The 24,013-nt window shown below is 43.1% G+C and overlaps 1 protein-coding gene across 1 annotated transcript in view; it reads right to left on the bottom strand.

Moving 5' to 3' along the window:
* Positions 1-583: 583 nt before the first annotated feature.
* Positions 584-24,013, bottom strand: part of abca2 (ATP-binding cassette, sub-family A (ABC1), member 2) — a 114,530-nt gene continuing 91,100 nt past the window's right edge. Inside the window, exons 39-48 of the mRNA XM_085293258.1 lie at positions 23,766-23,886; positions 23,445-23,623; positions 23,123-23,264; positions 14,253-14,387; positions 13,501-13,604; positions 13,306-13,398; positions 10,362-10,464; positions 3,040-3,177; positions 2,747-2,956; positions 584-1,988 (exon numbers count right to left, since the gene is read on the bottom strand). Of these exons, the coding sequence (XP_085149384.1) occupies positions 1,953-1,988; positions 2,747-2,956; positions 3,040-3,177; positions 10,362-10,464; positions 13,306-13,398; positions 13,501-13,604; positions 14,253-14,387; positions 23,123-23,264; positions 23,445-23,623; positions 23,766-23,886 (1,261 nt within the window). The 3' untranslated portion in view covers positions 584-1,952. The remainder of the gene's footprint in view (positions 1,989-2,746; positions 2,957-3,039; positions 3,178-10,361; positions 10,465-13,305; positions 13,399-13,500; positions 13,605-14,252; positions 14,388-23,122; positions 23,265-23,444; positions 23,624-23,765; positions 23,887-24,013) is intronic.

Genomic DNA, 24,013 nt, shown 5'->3' on the forward strand with positions numbered 1-24,013 from the left:
TTCATAGTACAGAGTTAATAAAAACATATTGTTCTCTTCTCTCTCTGCTGTCTTCTCCCAGTGGAGCCCAGCTCATCATATTTATATCAATATTCAAAATGTTCAACCAAAAAAAGGTATAACCCCAGATGTGTGAGGATGCTTTGTTACAGGCAGCACAAGAGTAAGAAAGAAAAAGTGAATTAAATAAAAGAATAAATAAGTCCAATAATGTGCAAAAGGCCAAAACTAGAAGAATGCGACTGGCCTGCACCGCGTTCGATGAACTAGAATGAAATATGATGTCATCAAACGACTAAAAGGATGTTTGATGACATCATATTTCATCAAAATATGGATGCATGACAAGGAACATGCAAACGCGGTGTAGCTTTCACACAGTCCCGGGGTGAAGACTTTAGAAAAGTCCAAGAAAAGATGACTTGTGTCTTGAAGAAGCTCAAAATATTTGACTCCATTGGGCACGTGACTCGTTTTTATAATCGGAGCGAGAGGTCCACAGCAGCAGAGCTGCAGATGTGTGGGACGAAGCTCACTGTTGCAACAAACACAAAGCATAAGAAGAGCCTCTGTTCAGTGTAAGTTACAGTTCAGAAACAGTCGTTTAATCAGACACACGCTTCAACGGCGTTATTAAAGGTTAAGTTCACATATGAATCTGATGTTTACATCCCAAAACATACAGTTTAGATTTATTTTAAACTATGAATGCTCAAAACTCCAGTGGCTGTAGGTGACATACAGTTGTTAAAGTCCATGACAGACTTGCTTTTATCCGTCAAGCTCACAATCTCAGACATGAAAGATGACAGTTACTCTTTTTTTAATGATAACATCTGCAACAGGGAAAAAAGCCCACCAGTACCAGAGTAATAACCAAACCAGGACTGCAGCTAGCTGTGAAAGAAGAAGCAACACAGGAGTTGTTGATGACAGGACAACTCAGTTATCACGAAACATGAGATCAGTTTAAAGAACATATCAACACGGTCAGTGAGAGAGCCATATTTTTGTAATGTGCTGATTCCAGAAGCCATGAAAAAATTACAAGTTCATCTGCAAATCATAAAACATGGAGCGTACCCACGTATTACTGCAAATGTGATCTGAAGGTCCCTGTTAGTGTCACAGTGATAGGAGTGCAGTTGTTGTCAGGAATTCAAATCCACCGTTCAGGCTGTTACAATGCTGCTCATGTTCACTGCAGGTGGAGTTATTGTTCTTATTATACACAGTGCCCCATTTACAGAGGATCTTCTCACCAGAATGCACAACATAATAACATGTTACAATAATATTCATAAAAATAATAAGAATATAAATAAAAATACTAATATGTAAAACAGAAAAGAAAGCGACCACGTGTACAGTGTCAGAACAAACCGAGAGGAGGAGGCATCACCATGACAACACCCGTGTACATTCACCTGGTAACATCAAAGAAGGCAAGAAGGCCTCCTGCTCCCCCACAGGTCCACGCACGCCCCCTTACAGGGTGCACCCCCCCCACGCAGAAAAAAGAAAGAAAAAGATTTAAACAAACGAACCAACACAGCAGTTTGTAGCTGCCTTCAAAATAAATCTTACCACAGAAAAACAGGGTGTATTATCATCATCACAGCATGCTCTCAAGGCAGGTCTACAGAGTAACAAGGACCCTTTGTGATTAGGGGGTGATTCCGGTCAGCTCAGAGACACCAGTGGAATCAAAGACTTGGTTTTTAACATTTCATAAAGGGTTCAAATTCACACACTCAAAGTATAATGTTGCCGTCCTAGTGCAGAGTCCATCTGAAGCCTGAAATACTGAACCTCAGGTGCTGTGTTCAGAGAGTTTTGGTCCTCTTCAGGGTCGCGGTGCCATACTCTCAGGAACGCATAGCTCAGACCAGTGGGATCAGGGGTCCCCCCTCTGCCCTCCCCTCTGCTCTCTGATGTGAAAGTAGCTCATTTTAACAGAGGGTGTCTGTATTGAAAGAGAGCTGCACCTGCCAAACACACACAAATATACACACCAGAAAATCACTACACGTGCTAACACGTAGTGGTGATGTCTTTGTCAGGGAGCGTGCATAAGAAAATCCAGTGTTTGTTTGAGAACAGTGTGAGAAAGTTCTTGGTTCAGACCTGCAGCTCATCTGCAGAGTCTGCACATACTACCTGTTGCTCCACAGTCTGAAGTCTGACAGACTAACCACCTGTTCAGGGTGCAATCCTGTTCTGTTACCTGATGATAGATGGGCTGAGACCCTGTGTGAACACTTACATTTATGTAACACTGTCAGCGTTAGATGGTTCGCTCCTTTAGAGGCCACTGCTGCATTGAAAACAGGCTGAATGTGTTTAAATCATTAGCTTTTACACGTGTAGAGGAAACCATGCTGGTTAAGCACATTTGTTTACTCTGCTGGTGAAAAGCTACTACAGTGTTAACTCTTCACTGTTGTCTCCTGAGGTTTGTGCTGTGGTGATGAGGGTCATTGAGTACCTGTCCTTCTACAGTAGTAGCAGTGTTTCCATTGCTTGCTGCAAGCTACACTGATGCTACAACATCTCGTGGTAACACTACAGTATGTCCTAGCCCAAGTTCTGGGTGATGTCTCTTCCACACACTATAGCTCTGTTTGTCTCATGTTACTGACCTTCCAGACACAGATGTGGGGCCTGCTGCACCTTCACCTGTGTACCCCTCCCTCTGAACTTCAATGAACAGAGAAACAGAAAACTCTAGGCAGGATCTGCTCACCCGTTCCTCTTCGAAGCTAATGAGACCTTCATCATCATCGCTCTCCAGCTCTTCTGGCGCCTCACTGATCAGAGCGTTGAGTTCTGTGTTGGCCGTTCGAGACTTTAGAAGGCTGAAGATGCGCTGCAGGGGGGACTTTCCACTGCCCAGTGGCGACACATCCTGCTGCTCAAGGTTATCGCTTTGTTTCTTGGCAAAGTTAACAAACACCTGGATGGAAAAAGAGATCCTGTACTTTATTTTTTATTTAAGATATTCCTTTTTGAAGTCTTGGATGAAACTGAGTCACTCACATTATCCAGAGTAGTCTGACTGACAGAGTAGTCCTCAATACCCAGCACCTCCACCACCTGCTCCATCTTACTAAAGACCTGAGCCAGGGACATGCGCTCAGACTTCAGCTGGTACTGCACCTTGGTGTGGTGACGCTCCTGCAAATATGATAACACGGTTTACAGTTTACCACATTTTTCAGCTGTGGTATTGTAACTGTGGCCAGTGACTCCAATTATAGGGATATGGACCAGCTCTTGATCCTGTGGGTATCACCTATTAGGTTAGTAATTAGTAGCTAACTCAAGCTGGTGTTGAGGATACTGGCCTAGCTTTAACTGCCTACGACCGGATGCCTGCCCTGTTTCACCTGAATGTAGGGCTGCCACAAACGATTATTTTGATAGTCGACTAGTCACCGATTATTTTTGCGATTAGTCGACTAATCAAATCCATTGGACATAAAACGTACAGCTTATTGCACCAGCAGCATCTGCTCTCATATAACTATCATTAGCTTACAGCTTTAAGCTTTTAAGATATGTGCTAACTAAAAATAAAGACAAGATGATAGTTTATTAAATTTTAATGAAATTTGCAGATTGTTTCGGTGAAGTTTAATAAACTCCTTGCTATCTAAAATATAACAGGACACCGGAGTAAATTCTGGAGCATCTCACACTTCTGATAATCAGCTGTCTGCTTGACGTTTATTCAGCTGTGTAAAAACTATAACTTTAATCTCAGCCAAACCGATTTACTCAGGAACAAATAAAATACTAAAAAAGCCAAACAACAACATTTTGAAGTTATCTAAGTGACTCATATATCATGTTTAACCTGAGTAGTGAAAGACGCGATTTGCCGAGAGTCCGGTGTTTTTTTTTTTGTTTTTTTTTAATTAAACTTTATTTACAAACAACAGTTTAACATACAAGGCACCATCATTAATCCGATTATGTTACATCCTCGGTTGAGCATTATAGCAAAACAAACAAACAAACAAAACGAACAAAAAAAACCCCCAAAAACAACAACAATAAGCACAAAGTTAAAAGAGTTAGCACAAAAATAAAGAACAGTCATTGAAGGATTCGAACCAAAGGCAAAAACTAACGTGCAAAAAAAGGGCAGTCGTGATTATAAAATAGGGAGTTTTTTGTTTTTTTTAACATAGGTTAAACTCTTTAAATAAAACAACAAGTTTATGGGCTTTCTTGTTATTCACAAGTTTCAGCGATTTAGCCCAGAGTCTAAAGTCATTCAGCCATCTGTTTATACATGGTTTAGCTTTAAAGTATCTGCATTTGTGAATAAAAAATTTTCCCATTAACAAAATCGTCCTAATCAACAGGTCAAAATCTGCATTCTCAGCAAGTATTCCAAATTTTATTACTGTCACCGTCAAATGTGGTAACTGAATTCTCCTGGACTGTAGCCAGCTCCACATGTCAGTCCAGAAGTGCACTGATTCACAGTTGAAAAACAAGTGATCCAGACTTTCAATATCATTTTCACAAAATGTGCAGGCGTTCACATCTAAATTAAATTTCCGTCTTAAGAATTCATTGGTTGGATAAACCTCATTAATGATTTTAAAGTGAACCTCTTTTACTTTAGGGGAAAGAGGAAGTGAAATATATTTTTTTCTTATCGCCTTAACCTCCATGGTCTCAAATTCTTTAAGGATATAATTTCTTTTAACCGGATTAGGGAAAATTTCGTTTATCAAAATATTCCTAATTACTTTGTTTGTAAACCTGCTGTCACCAAATTCAACTCCAGCTATGCAGAGCTGCCTCAGTCCAGGAGAAATTTTAGAGTGCACAATATCTTCTTTTATCATTGATCTCAAAGGGACTGGAATGGCTTTCACTAGGGATTTATATCTCTTAACAGTACATCTTACATCAAATTTGTCACAAAACGTCTCATGCTTTAATAAGACCCCATTATCATCCATAAAATGAGCTACAGCCCAAATCCCTTTAGATCTCCATTCATCCACGTACACAGATTTCCTACACAAACGAATATACCTGTTGTTCCATATAGGGGTATTGTGAGGAGTAAAGTTATGTTTGTAGATTAATTTCCAGTAGAGAAGGACCTGCTGATGGAAAGCTGAGAGTTTAACAGGTAACGAACTGCAATCAAAGTCACAACGTAACAAAAAGTCTATTCCACCCATTTTGCCAAAAATCACACTGGGAATAATGTTCCAAAAGGAATTTTTGTTCCTAATGAAAGATCTTAACCATTTCAATTTTAGTACACCATTCATAACATCAAAGTCAGTGGCATTAGCCCCACCCTCTTCATAATTCTTAATCATATCATTTTTCTTTATATAATGACATTTGTTCCTCCATATGAACCTAAAATTAAGATTATTTATAGATTTAATTAGTTTTGGAGATATGGGCAGAGAAAAGGCTGGATAGATTAGTCTGGATAGACTGTCCATTTTGGTTAGCAAAATTCTCCCAAACAGAGTTATGTCCCTTTGCAGCCACCTGTTTAAAATAGACTTACACTTTTCTATATTGGTACAGATATTCTTATTTTCAGTTGATGTCTTATCCTTGCAAATTACAATGCCCAGATACTTAACCTCTTTTTTAATCTGTATATTATCTATTGCTTGCAGGGTACACTCATGCAGAGCTAGAATTTCGCATTAATTAATATTCAGCTGTAGGCCAGAAGCTTTGGAGAAGTGGTTGATCGCCTGTAAGGCTGAAGGAATCTGGTCCTCATTTTTTAAAAACAGGGTGGTATCATCTGCGAGCTGACTGATTATTATCTGTTCACCCATCACAGTTAACCCCTCAATGTGACTGTTTTTAATCAAAATAGACAACAGCTCAGCAACCATGATGAACAGAAGTGGTGAGCTGCTACATCCCTGCCTTATCCCTCTATTAACCTCAAACCTTGAACATGTACCATGTTCTAGCAAAACAGAGCTGTTAATGTCATTATATAGCATCTCTATAACATTGACAAATTCCTCTCCAAAACCAAAAGACTGCAGAGTTTTTAATATGAACGTATGTTCAACTGAGTCAAAAGCTTTGTAAAAATCCAAGAACAGGATGTATCCTCTCTCTTGGATTAATTCACTGTATTCAAGGAGATCCAAGACCAGCCTAATATTGTTATGAATTAGTCTTCCTTTCAAAAAACCTGATTGTGTTTCACTGATGATGTTTGAGATGCCTTTCTTTAGCCTCTCAGCTACAGCTCCAGACAGGATCTTATAGTCAGTGTTTAGTAAGGTGATGGGTCTTAAATTGTCTAAAATTCTTTTATCCTTGCCCGATTTAGGAATCAGGGTTATCAACCCTTGTTTCATGCTCGGCATCAGTTCTCTTTTCTCTATCGATTCCTTTAATGCATCAAACAATAAAGTTCTTAGGTCCTTCCAGAAGAATTGATAAAAATTAGTAGTGAGTCCATCTGTCCCTGGGGACTTGTTTAATGCCATTTTCATGACCACCAAATCCAGTTCCTCAATTTTAAACTCTGAATCACACAGATCTTTGAAAGGCTTGTCAATACATGGGATGAGATCATGAATCCTATCAAAGAAACTATCAGAATCAGCTGCTGAATATTCTGAGGAGTACAATTTGGAATAAAAAGTGAAGACTTCTTTTTCAATCTTTCTGAAATCTTTACATTCAGTCCCATTTATCAACAAGCTTGAGATTAGATTTCTCTGCTGTCTGCACTTTTCCAGCTTACTAAAATATGAAGAGTTCTTTTCACCTGCCTCAATCCACTTGGCTCTCGATCTTATAAAGGCACCATGGGCTTTCTCTAGGTAAAGATCGTCCAATTTAGATTGTAACTCCATCAATTTATTCTTCTCTTGCACGTTTAGTTTTTCTGTACTACAGCACTGAGTTATTTCACGAAGTAAATTACTTTCATATTCCCGTTTTTCCCTGTTCAGTTCTTTGCAGAATTTTATAGTGAATTCTCTGATTTTGAATTTAACAAATTCCCATTTCTGTATATTACCCACTACTGAGTCATCATTTTTTATATCTATAATTATATGTCTAATTTTATCACAAAACTTGTCCTTATTTAAAAGGCTGGCATTAAATTTCCAATATCCCCTGCTACTACGTTTCGTTCTTGTTGGTTCTAAGACAAGATCAATGAAACAGTGATCAGAAAGGGGTGCTTTGGAGATTTTAGATTGTGAAGTACACCTCAAAATGTCATCGCTCACTAACCAATAATCAAGTCTTGACCTGCTTTCTCCATTAGGTTTAAACCAAGAATAATTCTTAACTCCAGGATTCAAACTTCTCCAAATGTCTGTAAAATTATTATCACTAGAAAAGTTCTCAATAATGTTATTCTGTTGCCTCCTTCCTAAGCGAGGAGGCCATCTGTCCATCCATTCATCTGGTGTCATGTTCCAGTCTCCTCCTACTAGGATGTAATCTGTGGGGTACATAACTTTAAACTCTGAAATAACATTTGTTAGATTTTCCAATAGACTTTTATTTTGACCCTCATTATTATGTCCATAAAGATTTGTAACAATTAGAAATATACCTTCGCTCTTCAAGACTGCAGTTAACCAATGACCCTCACTATCAGCTTTATATGTTATAATCTCCCCTGGGAACTTATTAAAACAAATCGCCACACCTCCAGATCTGTTAGATCCATGACTGAAAAGAATCTTGTCTCCCCACTGATTAGCCCAAAAGGTAGCATCGGCATTCACAGAGTGAGTCTCTTGTAAAAACAGACAATGACATTTTTGCCCCTTGCAAAATAAAAAAAGTGCCTTTCTCTTAACAATTTCCTTCAAACCCCGAACGTTTAATGAACCAAAAGAAATTTTTGAGTGAACCATAATAAGAATATGCTAAGAAAATAACTTCTTTTTTTTAAAAAAGAAAAGAAAAATATATAAATATGAGTTTAAATTGTAACACTTGTCACCAACTCAGTGACTAATAACCTTTAACTTTAAGTAGAACTCTTTTGTCCCATTAATAATATTCCACTGTATACAGTCTTACATCAAGTCTTTCATTCAACGTCAACGATCCTCCGTCCTTCGATGTATCCATGAGGACCCCGGAAAAAGGCCCGTTTCCCAGCCCGTCTGGCTTGTTCAATTTGCGGCCACAGCCGCCTCCTCTCTTCCCAGTCCTCCCGCGGCAGTACCTCAGCGAAGTGGAAACCCCCGTTCTTACAGACAGCCGAATCTTTGGTGCGACGCCAAATCTCCTCTTTCACGTGTCTTAGAGCAAACAGAATGATGATATGTCGGACCTTGTTCTCAATCTTCTTCCCAACTCTATGCACCACATCCACAGATTCTTCAAGCTTTGATATCATATCAGGTGCGATCTTGCCAAGAATTCCAATAACCAGCGATCTGACATCTTCATCTCTTTTCTCTTCTAATCCTTTAATCCGGAGGCACCACCTCATTTTGTACCTTTCTTGCTCTCTCACTCTCTCCTTGAGATCGTAGTTATCTTTGGTCAACTGCTCGTTTCGTCTCTCCAACTCTCTAACCTTTTGTTTACATTCTTTCACCTCCTCCGAGTTGAACTGAACCGCTTTGGCTAGGCTGGCTAGCATCGTACTAGCTTGCTTGCATTGCACACTCAGATCAGCTAGCTGCTCGTCCACTCTTTTTTCAAGGTTTAGAATCGCTTTCAATATAGTAGCATTGGAGACTTCGTCACTTTCACTTATCTCTGCTGACTTAGCTTTCTTTTCTGCAGGCTTCTTACAAGGTGTAGATGGAACCGAATCGTTGCCCTGTTCCCTTTTGCTCATCACTGCTACGTCCATTGCTACGTAGTCATGATCCGTTCCTTCTCTGCGGTCTTCCTTTCCATCACATGGCGATGTTGTTTCTTGTTTTTTGAGGTCGAGTTTGAATTTAGCAGGTTTAACTATACTTGGGGCAGTCATTTTACTACTTTCGAGTGGAAACAATAACGAACACAAAGTAAATTCTGGGACAAGTTCAACGAGCTCCTAATTCGTGCGACTGCTCAACACGCCATCTTGCGCCACCCCGCCGGGAGTCCGGTGTTCTCACGGCGCTAGTGAGCCTAGCCCCCGGCTCGCTATCGAGCTAGTGGGTAACAGACGTCTCCGAAAACGTCGGAGCGCTTTTGAAAATATGCGGTGTCCTGATAAACTGAGCAGATATTTGAGGTTTACACAGCTACATTCTCGCCTGAAAATATGTTAAACGTTTATTTTGTGACCCAGAAAGAATAATAAGAGTAACATTAAAACTAACTAGCTGCCGCCATTGTTGGAAACTGAGCTGGGCCGCGCTATGAATTCTGGGACACAGCTGCTTCTTCTTCTTCTTCTTCGGGGTTTAACGGCAGCTGGCATCCTTGTACATGCAGTGCTGCCATCTTCTGTTTCAGTCCGTTATTACACTCTTAAATCCTGCTATTATTCCTGCGTCTTTTGTGATCTTACAAAGCTTCAAACGACGCGTCGACTATTAAATCAGTCGTCGACGATTTTGATAGTCGACGTAATCGTGACTAGTCGACTAATCGTGGCAGCCCTACCTGAATGCTACATGGACTGATTCTTATATAAAGAGTACAGAGTACTCACAGCGCTCTATACAACATGCCACATCCACACAAGCACTTTCTTCTATGCTTTAAGTGCTTACTATCTAACATTCACACACATTCATACTCGGATGGATGCATCGGTGAGCAACTTAGGGTTAGTATCTTGCTGAAGGCATGCAGACTGGGGCAGCCAGGGACTGAACCACCAACCTTCTGATCATGTACACCCTGAGCTACAGCCAGCCAAAGATGCACCCCACTAGAACCTAAAGTTAGGGACAGTCAACAGCTGTACCAGTTGTAGGAGGCTCCTTGCACTTGTTGAATGGACAGGTAAGTACTGAATGTCCACATCGTCAGACTTTATGTGCAGAGGTTTTATTACAGTGATATAGCACAGGCAAAGTAGCTTAATGAAACAATACAGATCTTCTAATTAAACCACACAAAACTTTACATTCTTGAATCGATTCTATGGCGATGCTAAAGATCTACCACCAGTTTTGGTATATAACCACACTCTTCAGGTAATATTTGCTCTTTATTATATTTATTAAACCGTGGTATTATTTTCTCTCTGATGAGGATCTTTAGATCTACAATATAAAGCAGCTGTTGGGGTGAATTTACACTATATCATGAAAACACAACTGAACTGATAGTGAGGTTTAGTCTGGTGCTACGTCTGTCAGGTTGGTGCTCTGTGGGTAAAATGACGACACTGGAGAGTTGCTGTAACGTACCTTCAGCAGAGCCTCGGGGAAGTTTCTGTTGAAAAACCGAACCACCTCTTTGACGCTGGAGCTGCTCTTTGTCCTCACTGTGATCATGTAGCCATCTCCAAACCTATAACATGTTAAGAGAAGCATGACTGTGCCAAGTCAGGACATAATGGTACAATCATAAAGTTCTCCAACTCTGCCCCTTTAAAAAAAGCACCCCAACATATGTTATATGAGTACTGAGCGAGCCAGAACTGTAAACTTTTTTCTAATTCGGATTTTTTTAATATACCTTTGTCTTTTTTAACCTCATGAACGTGGGCAGCACTGTGCTGTGGTGATTAGCGCTGTTGCCTCACAGCAAGAACTGTTCTCCCAGTGTTTGCTGGGTACTGGGTACTCTGGCTTCCTCCCACAGTCCAAACACATGCAGTTAGTGGGGACCAGCTTAATGGGGAATCCCAAATTGCTCATGCGTGTGAATGGTGGTCTGTCAGACAGACTGGCGACCTGTCTGGGGTGCACCCTGGCTCTCACCCTTTGACAGCTGGCACATCTGTAGTCAACTATGAGACCTGAGTCTGTGAAGGTTCTCAGTCATCCAGGTCATCGTAGTCAAAGGAGCGACCATCTTTGAACAGAGGCGGGGTTTACGACACCAACTCTCTGCCATCTATAATCCAGTTTTGAGATCCCTTCCCAGACGCCTTAACGCCCACTCACATCCTGGGCCATCTGACCTCAGGAATTCACATGATAAGGTGGGGCCAGGTTTCACAATGAACACACCCGAAACTCTGGCTGATTGGGACCCACACCCAGTTTCACACCTTGGCTCAGGCGATTAGAGGATCATCAGGGGTCCTTTTGTCCCTCTGTGGGGGGAAACTCCCACTAGGTTTATATCTGGGACTCTCCACCATTTGACCTTAGAACTGAAGAAGCTTCTCGGATGAGAGGTGAAACGTCTTCAAGCAACTTAAAGAAGTCCAGACGCTTTTCTTTGCAAGCTCCTTTGACTACGATGACCTGAGGTTAAGGGTGGTCTTTTGCGGTTGCCTGTGGGATCCCCTGGAAAATACCCAATTAAGCTTCAGTTTCTATGGGAGTATGCATGATGAAGCAGAGCTGCTTCTAAATGTGGACAAATGTAAAGATTTTCTGTCCTTGCATCCTCTGATAGCTAAAGAAATGATGGCAGCTGTGTGCAATGTCCTGGACAGAACAGACTGCAGGATCTGGTGCAGCTGCCACATAAACCTCGTCTGATTTTAAGGACTGCCTGTTTTTCCATGGACTGTGAGGATGAACTAGTGGAGACAGGGCATGAGTGCAGGATGAGGAGGAAAGCTTATATGTACTGTTCATTATACCAAAGGTAGAAACCTGATATTGATGACCTCACAGTACTCAAGCTGATTTTAAAATGATAAGTCAGAGCTGTGGATGAGCATGGTCAGGTTGTAAAAACAGCTGGAAAAAGATGAGATCACAGGAGAACAGTGTCTCACCTCAGATTTACTCCACCTCATCCCAAACCACCACAAACATCAGGTGAAAATACTCCTCCCTCACATCCAGCGTTACATCTCCTTCTACTGTCCAAGATCAGCTGTTCCACAGCCCAGGAGAAATTACTGTCCTCTTGTGGGAGTTGAAAGTCTCCATAACTGTGAAACATTAGACTGGAAATGCTGTTGTGGGTACTGGTTCGACATATACTCCCCAGCTGACAAACTCACCTCATGTACTTGTCTAACAGACCACCGAGCTAGCTGCTGGGCTGGATGGAGACAGAAATGACTCTTTAGAGTAAAAGCTGGCATGTGCCTGTGGTGGTGCTTGTTTCAAAGACAACGGCATTTCCTGCTCTACTGCGTTTAGATTTCATATTATTCACTGGTATGCAGCTGGATGTTTCAGAAGGAAAGTATTGGTTTGATGATGATGATAAGATAAGACACTTCAGGAGTGGGGGGTGTGGTGGGGTGGGTGACCAGAGTACTGCTTTCTTTCAGCAGACACTCCTCGTGTCTCCACGTCAGAATGTGCCACCATCATCTGTGCTCTACAGGGCCCCTCACAGAAGCTTACAATAGAGGTGGAAGGCAGAGCAGAAAACCAGAAAGTCACACCCTGAATCAGAAAATCACTGATACAGGAGATATAACATCAATCCCACCATGTCATCAAAACAGGGCTTTATCTATCTATCTCAAGCTTCCCTACAAGACCATGTGCCAGCCACAATCCTTCCCCTGGACATCTGGGAAGACACCAAACCTACTGACGATTGCAGAAATGGTCTGCTGGCTAAAACCGAGCTGGGATGTTCAGGAGAATGTGCAAAACTGTAATGTGTTCTATTGTACAAACTTCAAAACCAGCAACCAGCAGGCAAACACCAACAAACGATGGTCCAAAGGCTGCTAGGGATGTATGTGATGGGTCCATCCCCCAAGAAGATCAACCAAAGTGTCTTTGTTGACACCACTCCAGGTAAGTAGGATGATTCTCTTTAAGAAAGTAACATCAGAAGCTCTGACACAGTGGCCCCTATCTGATCCATTGTCCTCCTGGAAGTCATGAAACCCAGTTTGTCTCCTTACTCTTGCAGACAGAGTCCCAAACATGGACAAATGAACACATCCTCGGAGCAGTGCTGTGGAAAGAGTAAACTGCACCTTAAAAAAGAGACTCTTACACTGAAACCAGACATAAACAGTGGGACAAATCCATGACTCCCAGTTTGCCCTAAATCCAGCTCTTCAGGTGTCCTCTGGTTTCTCCTGCAGAGCTGAATCTTTAACGACGACGACTCTTGGATGTGTTGCTGCACCCTCGAGATGTCACACATCAAACCTCTGGATGTGCCAAATCTCAGTGCTGCAGGTCCTGAGTAACCGTGTCTTCAGAAACCTGGACTATATAACTATGAGTAACTATGATTAAAGAAGGTCCTGACCTGTTCTTTAGGTGCTGGATGCTCCCCAGGCATTTAAACCTGCCATTCACCATAATGCCCAGTCTGGTACACAAGGCCTCACACTCCTCCATGCTGCAGATGTAGTGAAAACACTTTGGTGAAACATTTGTAACACAGATGGTATAACAGGAGGTGTTCCAGAGGAACATGCATGTCATTACTAAGCTTTATAACCTGTGTGACGTCAGCACTACAGAGCGTCCGGTCTTGATTATGTCCAGGATTAAATTCCAGAGGAACCTGCGGGCTTTCGGGTCCATCCCAGTGGTGGGCTCATCCTAAACACAAGCAAACACAACAATGTTTAAAACAGCGACAGACTCTGGATGGACTCTGAACCTTACTGCCTGGGACGTTGATAGGCTGGCATGTGTGATGTAGAAATGTTGGACAACTTTGGACTTTTTTACTATTTGACCAACTGGATGTGGGGTTGATGCTGTCTCCACAGGCTGTTCAGGGACACTCACTGCAGTCTTTAAGTAAAACTGGTTGCATATTTTCTGTATCCATGTTACACTTAATCATTAAAAATGATCACATATTACGATGTTTATATCAAAAGATTACTGTGTTGCACACAGACATTAAAATATAATCCAAGGTATGAGTAGAACTCGCAGAGTAACTAACTTATATAATACTATCACTACTTTTGTAATACTTTGTATACATGTATGCAATACTATCAAGTTTTAATAAAAATATTTATGAATGATCACTCAGATTACTGATTAGCCCCATAGTCACACATTCACATCGTCCTTCATTTTATGCTTTTAAGCACTTCTATCGGCTCCATTTCAATGTTAAACATGCTTCCAAAAATGAACTAAAGCTTCAAACAGAATGTGAAGAAACCGGCGGATTGACCCTCTGATCTTTGTTACGCTGCCCCGAGCACAGAGAGCATCTATTCTTCTTACCAGGAAGATGAGTGATGGGTACCCGATGAGAGCAATGGCAGTGGAGAGCTTGCGTTTGTTTCCTCCACTGTAAGTGCCCGCTGGTTTGTCTGCATACTTGGACAGCTCCAGCTTTTCCAATGCCCACTGCACCACCTGCAGGGGGTAAAGAGTAATGTGAGCTGTTGAAATTCTGCTGTTCAGGCGATGAAGGAGACAACGGTAGGATATCCCCCCTTAATGTGGAACTGCATAACATTTGCTGAATTGTTCCAATATTTGATCCTCAGTTTGTATTCTCTGTCCTACATGTTGGGTCTGACTCTGACCGTAAGTATGGGTCTTTTACTAAATAACTGCGCAATCAGCAAAAGTTCTTGTAGGTTAACATGTCTGCATGTTTTGCTGGCTGTGTTAAGTGGATAATTACAAGACACCACAAAGTTACAAGCTACACAGAGTCCTGTGGAGTCTGATAAAAAAAATAACACAATTAAAATAACTAACTGTTGTATAAAACAGCAGTTATAAAGGTTATTGGGAAATAAAGGTCAGAGGAAGAAGATTACTGCATAAGACTAAACTTCAGCTCTTTTTCTTTGTAATTACTTCACAAAAAACGGTGATAAAACACGCTTCACAGAGTGAGCAAGTTTATCATGCACAGGATATTCTCTTCATTATCTTACTGCACAAAGTCCAACAACTGCCGTCACAATGTGAAGTCGTTTTTAGCTCAATGAGTCAACTCAGGTTTCACCTGCTCGAAAAATGAACCGGAAACTCAGTCATCACAAAAAGTTGCAATTAAGTTTTATCAGTTTAGATGGACCTCACCTGCTGCAGACACACGACTACAGGAGGGGGTCGGGGCTTTGTGAATTCGGTGGCTGTCAGGAGCTGAGGCTCTGACGGTAGGCTGGCCAGTTAGCAAACATGACCGTTTAACATCACCTCTTTGGCAGGACAAGAGCCTGAGGTCGAGGGTCTCTGAATGATTCAGTAGAGAATTGGGGTTCAACCTAGTGGAGGAAAGAGATATTTCCCCTTCATGTCAGGGATTGCATCCTGACTGGTGTCTGTGATTATAGTTCAGCTTACTGAGCCTTCATGTTCTTGGTTTTTGTTTTCTCCATGGGCAGGAAACAAAAACAACATGTAATAGTGGCTCTAGCAGATTTACATTTAGCCAGACTGATGGTCAAACCAGTTCAGGTGTCTTCATTTGCTCTACATGCTCCTCCCAGGTTTCACTGTAAACACCTACGTCGTCTAAATAAACTGCACTGCTTTATAATCCTGACACAACTGTATTCATTAATGTTTGAAAAGAAGCTGCTGCATTTCAAAGACCAAATGGCATGACAGCATATAAATACAGACCTGAAGGACAGAACAAATGTATTTGGCTCTCTGAGACGGAGGAACCTGTCGACGCCCTTTCTAAAGGTCAAACTTGCTCACAAAGTTTGTCGTGGCTACCTGGTCAATACAATCTTTCATTCTGGGAAGAGGATATGCACCTGGCTGTGTGACGCCATTAATTTAGCAAAAGTCAGTGCAAGACCTAAATTTGAAATCTGACTTCTACATCAGCAAACACAGAGATGAACAAGCAGAGGAAGAAGGCAACACCATTTTACCATTTACCTCAGATTCTAATATCTGTCGCTTATCAGGAGATGACCGGTAAAAATGCTGTTTAATAGGCTGAGTATCATCAATATCATGGTCCACTAAGTGACCACAAGATGGTGTACCTGAGAACAGAGACAGATAAGACTCTATAATGTTCCCAAAAAGTTTATTCTGTTCATCTGGATGCAGCGTTTCCAGTGCATGTAACTGTCTGTTGTCAATCAGTTGTTCGGGTTTATCTTCATCCAAATGTACAAGTTGCCCAGAGCTTCCCACCAATTTTTTTAAGATGATGTTGCAGCATCCTATCTTCCAATACTCCTCCTTCCTCTCAAGCACCACCGAAGATGAGGTAGAGGCCGCAGTCTTGTGAAAGAGGCGTCTTGGTGCTGAAGGTAAGGCTTTACCAAACATCCCTGTATCACCGCACATTAACATTTAAACAGCACAAAGAGATGCTGAGACGCTGTAGAAACAAAGTCTGCTCACCATCCGACCAACCACGTGAATCTACAAGCTTCTCAAACATACAAAAGAATATATCTGGGTCCAAATCCAGAACTCGAGCACCACACTGAGTGTGTTAGCGTGCAACCTACGAGCAACACGCTGGTAAGGGGCCACAACCAACCTATATTAAATTTTAGGAGGTGCGGAGCAAACTTCTCCCCGAGTTACACACTGGGCTCTTTTTGCAGGCTGGAGAGGAACCCTCACTGACCACCAGATTACTGAACCAAATCAAGGTCCCACCCAGCATGTAAACTGAGCAACACGCCAGTAAGGACCACAGGTTACAGAAGACTCTAAGGCTGCAAACGTGTGACTCCATGAGCAACCCACCGGGCTCTCTTTATAAGCTAGAGAGAAACTCTGACTCACCTGACCCACCAACGTCAACGCCTTTCTAAAAGGAGAGTCATACGCTGTACATGTAATATGTAACATATATGTAACATATGTGAAAGAGAACTGGATTAGTACAAACCTTAATTTCAACCTTAAGTTGTACAATGATACACAACCAGATAGCAGGTATGTAACTAGCTCTGATTTCTGTCTCTGCTCAAGTACAAACAAACGAAGCGATAAGTTCTGTAACATCAAAAGAACCTGTTTATTAATCTCAATGGAAACAGGAAGCATAATATCAGCTGTTGTTGCTGTTGCACGCCTCACTTATCTTGCTCAAAGTAACATTAGAACCCTTCAGGCTTAATATATTGGATTTCTAAAGTGGGGCCGCCACATCTCCCTGCGACTAGTTGTGACTGGGTGGTGGCCGAGAGGTGACAGGTGGTGCCAGGGCTCAATGCCAATGCCTAGCCCCGCTGTACCACCTGGTTGTGAATCAGGGGGCAGGAGAGGATGCTGAACATGGCACAGTGATCCCAAAAGCATGGTGTGGCATAGTGTGGGTAAGCTGGGAGAGTATGACAGTGGCCCTGCTGTATGAGAGCTTCAATTCAGACCATCGGCAGAGATCTGACAGCATTTCGAGGGAGGCTGGAGGCAGGCCGCTCTCTCCGGTAAGTCCAAAGGTGGAGGTCTCTGCTTCTACATTAATAGTGGCTGGTGCACAGATGTGACAGTGATTGCTCAGCACTGCTCTTCCTCTCTGGAATATCTTTTTATCCACTGCAAACCGTTTTATTCTCCGCGGGAGTTTGCTTCATTCATCCTGGCCGCTGTTTACATCCCGCCAGACGCAGATGCGCAGGCAGCTCAGTGCGCACTCGCGGAGCAGATTCTCCACACGGAGCGGACATTCCCGGACTCTCTCATCATTGCTCTTGGGGACTTTAACAAAGCCAATCTGAGCCATGAGCTTCCGAAATATAAGCAGTATATTAAATGCCCAACCAGAGAGGAGAGGACATTGGACCACTGTTACAGCACGATCAGCGGGGCCTATCGCGCGGTGCCCCGCGCTTCACTCGGACTTTCTGACCACGTCATGATCCACCTAATCCCCGCGTACAGACAGAGGCTGAAGCTCTCCAAACCTGTCGTGAGGACTAAAAAACTGTGGAGCAACGAGGCTGTGGAGGAGCTTCGCACGTGTTTGGAGACCACAGACTGGGACACAATGAAGGCTGCTTCTAACAGCTTGGACGAGTTTACGGACACTGTCACCTCCTATATCCACTTCTGTGAGGACAGCATTGTGCCATCACGCACCAGGGTGAGTTATAACAATGACAAACCCTGGTTTACTCCTAAACTCAAAAAGCTGTGGCTGGAAAAGAGAAAGGCGTTCAGAAGCGGAGACAGGGACTGCTACAGAGAGGCCAAGTACAGGTTCACTAAAGAAGTGGACATTGCTAAACACCAGCACTCTGAGAAGATGCAGCAGCAGATCTCAGAGAATGACTCGGCCTCTGTGTGGAAAGGTTTTAGGAATATCACCAACTACAAGCCTAAAACCCCCCACTCCACTGACGACTTGCTCTTAGCCAACACCCTCAACAACTTCTACTGCCGTTTTGACGAGCCATCAGGCAGCCTTCACACCTCCAACGACCCCAACAATAGAGACACTTTGGACACTCATTCCCCCACCTCTCCCCCCTCCATAGAGCCATCACCACCTTCAATCACTTCACCTGCAACACCCCCCTCCTCACCCCACACAAAAGAGGATTTCACACCACCTCCTCCGACCACAACTCTTCATATTCATGAAGCAGATGTGAGGAAGCAGTTTAAGAGTTTGAATGCTCGGAAAGCTCCCGGCCCAGACGGCGTGTCTCCTGCCACCCTCAGACACTGTGCAAACGAGCTGGCCCCAGTGTTTTCTGGCATTTTCAACTCCTCACTGCAGGCATGCCATGTGCCTGCCTGCTTCAAGTCCTCCACCATAATCCCTGTCCCCAAGAAACCTAGGATCACTGGACTAAATGACTACAGACCCGTGGCTCTGACATCTGTGGTCATGAAGTCATTTGAGCGCCTAGTTCTCTCCTATCTCAAGACCCTCACGGCCCCCCTCCTGGACCCCCTGCAGTTTGCATATAGAGCCAACAGGTCTGTAGACGACGCCATCAACATGGCCCTACACTTCATCCTGCAGCATCTGGACTCCCCAGGAACCTACGCCAGGATCCTGTTTGTGGACTTCAGCTCTGCCTTCAACACCATCCTTCCAGACCATCTCCGAGGCAAGCTTTCCCAGATGAATGTGCCTGATCCCATCTGCCGGTGGATCACTGACTTCCTGACGGACAGGAAGCAGCATGTGAGGCTGGGAAAGAATGTCTCGGACTCCCGGACCATCAGCACCGGCTCCCCTCAGGGCTGTGTTCTTTCTCCTCTGCTCTTCTCCCTGTACACCAACTGCTGCACCTCCACCCACCAGTCTGTCAAGCTAATCAAGTTTGCAGATGACACCACCGTTATCGGACTCATGTCGGACGGGGACGAGTCTGCCTACAGGAGGGAGGTTGAACGTCTGGTGTCCTGGTGCAGCCACAACAACCTGGTGCTGAATGCCCAGAAGACAGTGGAGATTATTGTGGACTTCAGGAAGCACACAGCCCCACTCCCCCCCATCATCCTGACTGACACCCCCATCACCTCTGTGGACTCATTCCGCTTCCTGGGTACCACCATCACCCAGGACCTGAAGTGGGAGCCCACCATCACCTCCGTCATCAAGAAAGCCCAGCAGAGGATGTACTTCCTGAGGCAGCTGAAGAAATTCAACCTGCCAACACGGACGATGATGCAGTTCTACACTGCAATCATCGAGTCCATCCTCACCTCCTCCATCACCGTGTGGTACGCTGGAGCCACTATCAGGGACAAACAGAGACTGCAGCGTGTTGTGCGCTCTGCTGAGAAGGTGATTGGCTGCAGACTCCCATCTCTGCAGGACCTGTACACCTCCAGGACATTGCGGCGTGCAGCTCGGATCTCAGCTGACCCTTCTCACCCTGGACACAGTCTGTTTGACCTGCTCCCCTCAGGCAGGAGGCTCCGGTCCATTCGCACCAGAACCTCTCGCCATAAGAACAGTTTCTTCCCCTCTGCTGTTGGACACATGAACAATAACCACATGACTGTCCCCGCCACTAACACATGACCCTACGCTGTGTCACTGCATCATTCCATGTTTGGCACTGATCACCACCTGCACTCATGTATATATCTTTCTACGTAGCACTCTTAATTCTTATTCTCATGTATATATCTCATGTATAGCTCATGCACATATCTTTCTACGTAGCACTTTTAATTCTTATCCCTACTTTTATTTTTTCATGTCTATTTAAGTGCTATTTATGACACTATGTTTGCACTGAAGCACCGCAGCAATTTCCTAATGTTGTAAACCTGCTCAACATTTGGCAATAAACCCCTTTCTGATTCTGATTCTGATCAAGTCCAAGTGAACCATTCTGCTCTGGTGGTTCCCTTTTCAAAAAAACTGTACCAGAGGTTGAGCTTTCAGAGGCAACTTATCTCTCAACCTTCCCAGTAATATCTATGCTAGTGTGCTGGAAGGAAGAGACTACCAGTTAGTCAAATCTTGGAACTAGGAGGACACAATGTGGTGTTCATCCTGTTTGTGGGACACTGAAGTCAGACTCCGCCAGGGCTGCTCTTTGCCATAACTTTTACAGGCAGCATTTCAAGGCGCAGGAAAGTGGCAGAGCGGTTTGCATATTGGTGGTCATGAGATGGTTATGAGCAGACGGACACTGTAGTGGAGAGAGAGCTGAGGATAAAAGTGATCACCTGTTTCATCTACATTTCTACCCTCAACCACGGTCACAAGCTGTGGGTACGGTTCCACCAAAGCTGCTACTCCTACACATCAAAATAAGCCAGATGAGCTGGTTGGATGCCCCCTTAGTAAAGGGTTTAGGGTATGTCCTATAGGGCTGTGCGATATGACCAAAATCTCATATCCCGATATAAGACATTTATCGTCCTGACAACGATATAAATCACAACAATGTAACATTTTCTATAAATTCTGTGAATCTCGGGCAGCTCGACTTGTGTGAAGTGTCTCCAGCTGGGCGTCGTGTAGCTGGAGTCGAGTGTTTTCTTTCCACCATTTTCTTTCAAAGGTTTATTTTTTAGCACCTGACGGCTCTTTTTTGCTTCTCATCCGTAAACACTCTGCATACTCTTTCACCTGATTCAGTTTATTTTGAAAAATCTCAACAGGATCTTGAGCTTTATTGTGAAAGGTTTACGTGGAAAACAAACAAGCGGACAGCGGAGCCACGCGATGGTTTTACCGTCATTGTTGCTAACGACAACACGTAAAAACAGGTGCTTGTCTGTCTGTAGTGTGGTTATATTAAATATAAGAGAAAGAGAGAACTTTAAGAAATTAATACTACAGTGACCATCAGAACCATGAAAAATATTGCTGTAAACAGTTTATTTTACGACACCACAAAACAAACGACAGACGTTTTTATATCGTCATCCGATATATATCGTTATATCGAACAGCCCTAATGTCCTGCTGGGCAGAGGTCCCGGGGTAAACCCACACTACAGAGATGATGTCTCTGCTGGCTTGGAAACATCTTGATGTCCCCTCAGAGGTGACTGTGTAGTTGGAGGTCTGGGCATCTCTGCTGCTGCCACAGCAGAAAATGAATGATAAACAGATGGATGTCAGTCTGTCCAGATACAAAAATATAAACCATTACGAACACCTGCCTTGGTTCAAAGATGGAGGGCAGCAGGTTCATGGGAGAGGAAACAAGAAACGAGAATGCTTTTTCAAGCAGTGGCACAGATCATCTTTTCTTATCCCTCCATGCAGACTGGTTTGGTTTCTGTGCCGTATTATTGAGCAAGACACTCACCTCAACTTGAAATCGATGCAACCACTGGAATATGTACAGTTGTGTTCAAAGTAATAGCAGTCCAACATGATTAACCAGATCAGTCAGTGTTTTTGATATAAATCATATTATTACATGGCAAATAATTTATCAGTAGGTGCAGCAGAGTCAGAGAAACCAACAGACCCAACAATCATCACATGAATGCACCTGAGTCTGTGCAACTGAATAATGAAGTGAAAGGGGCGTGTTCAAAGTAATAGCAGAGTCCAATCAGTGAGGTCGTTCACTATGTGAAGAAACAAATCTACAATTTGCCAAAGAACATATGGACTGGCCTAAAGAGAAATGTAGAAACATTTTCTGGACTGATGAAAGTAAGATTGTTCCTTTTGGGTCCAAGGGCCACAGACAGTTTGTCACACGACCCCCAAACACTGAAATCAAGCCACAGAACACTCTGAAGACCGTGAAGCCTGGTGGTGCAAGCATCACCATATAGGGCTGTTTTATTAAGGTGTCGGGCCTATTTATCACGTACCAGGGATCATGGATCAATTTGCTTATATCAAAACACTTGAAGAGGTCATGCTGCCTTATGCTGAAGAGGAAATGCCCCTGAAATGAGTGTTTCAACAAGACAACGACCCCAAACACATTCAAAACATTCAAAAATGCTGCCTCTTAGGCAAAACCAAGAAATGCAGAGGAATTGTGGAAGGTTGTCCAATCATCCTGGGCTGCAAGAAGCTGGGCGACTCCATGCAGGACAGATGTGAAGCAGTTCTCAGAAACAGTGGTTATACAACTAAATATTAGTTTAGTGATTCACAGGAATGCTAAAATATAATGTGCAGTGTTACAACATTACAGCGTTGTAATGTTGTAAAAACGTTATTATATTTTGAGCTTTACTCATGTTTTAAAACACACTGCTGTTATTTTGAACACAACTGTATGTGTGTGAATGTTACACAGCCTGCACACACAGTGCTTGTATAAATGGGTAAACGGGGCAAGTTGCTGAAACTGCTTTGGGTGCTCAGGTAGAATATATATCAGAACCAGTCCATTCACCATGGCTTTAGCAGTGGGTCAGCGACTGTCTGAGGAAATATATCCATGTTTCCAAGTTAGCCAGTGACACTTTGACTGTAGGAAGGTTATGAAATGCCGGACCCAGAATGAGTTTGGTCATGAATATGAGGCATTATCCTCTTCACTGAGAAAGTGAGGACTGGCCAAAATCTTCATGATCAACATGCTGGCGTATCCTCACTGCTGATACTTGTCTTTCTATTATTACGATTTTGATCACAGTTTCTGTTAGTAAACCTAAAGCTGTGTGTGTGTGTGTGTGTGTGTGTGTGTGTGTGTGTGTGTGTGTGTGTGTGTGTGTGTGTGTGTGTGTGTGTGAGAGAGAGAGAGAGAGAGACTAACCCTTTCTTGGTCTTTCCAAGGAATGCCACGCAGGCGAGTGTAAAGCTGCAGATGCTCCCTGGCTGTCAGGTCATCAAACAGAGCATCAAACTGTGGACAGTAGCCGATACCTTGTTGCACACGTAACAGGTCCTTCAGGATACTGCACACATGCACACACACACAAGCACAGTTGGCATCACTTCAGCAGTGGTCCTGCAGTACAAACCCAGACTATAGTCAGTGCCCATGTATTTGATGTCTGATGTCCTTTGCTGCTAAAGTATCTGCTAAGAATGTTACAGTCACATTTACAGTGCACTCTGTTATTTCAGCCACTAACCTGTTTCTGTTAATGAAAGCCTCTCCTCCAGTAGTACACTCGTCTCCTGTCAGCATCTTAAAGGTGCTGGTTTTCCCAGCTCCATTTACTCCGAGCAATCCAAAGCACTCTCCGGGCCGGACACCCAGACACAGGCGATCCACTGCAAGGATACGTCCCATCTTTCTGGATTTGTATACCTGAGGATCAAGCAAAGTAACTTTTTGATAGTAATGACCACTTTAACAGAGTAGGATCATTTTAAAGTAATGGCATAACTGAACGAATAGTTTAAAATATGCAGTTGTGTAAAAGTTAGCAAAGTACATATTAAAGTTTAACCTTGGTTAGGTTCTTGATCTTCAGCATGTCATTGTCAGCGTCTCCACGCAGCACTCTTTGTCTCTCACAGGCCACGTCTACATCATCGTCATCGATAGGCTTGGAGCTGACCGGCACCCTCCTAAGCACATATACTCCAGTCATCTTTTAGCGTATTCACTCTGTCAGTAAGTAATTCCACTTGTCTTTACATATCTTTTATCAACTACAAGAAGGGGGATATGAGCATAGTTTCTCCTTGGTCTGCA

Source organism: Mchenga conophoros, linkage group LG12 (assembly GCF_057382185.1).
Source record: "Mchenga conophoros isolate Kocher_MC1m ecotype Shallow Benthic linkage group LG12, M_conophoros_male_GT1.1, whole genome shotgun sequence".
Classification (NCBI taxonomy): domain Eukaryota; kingdom Metazoa; phylum Chordata; class Actinopteri; order Cichliformes; family Cichlidae; genus Mchenga; species Mchenga conophoros.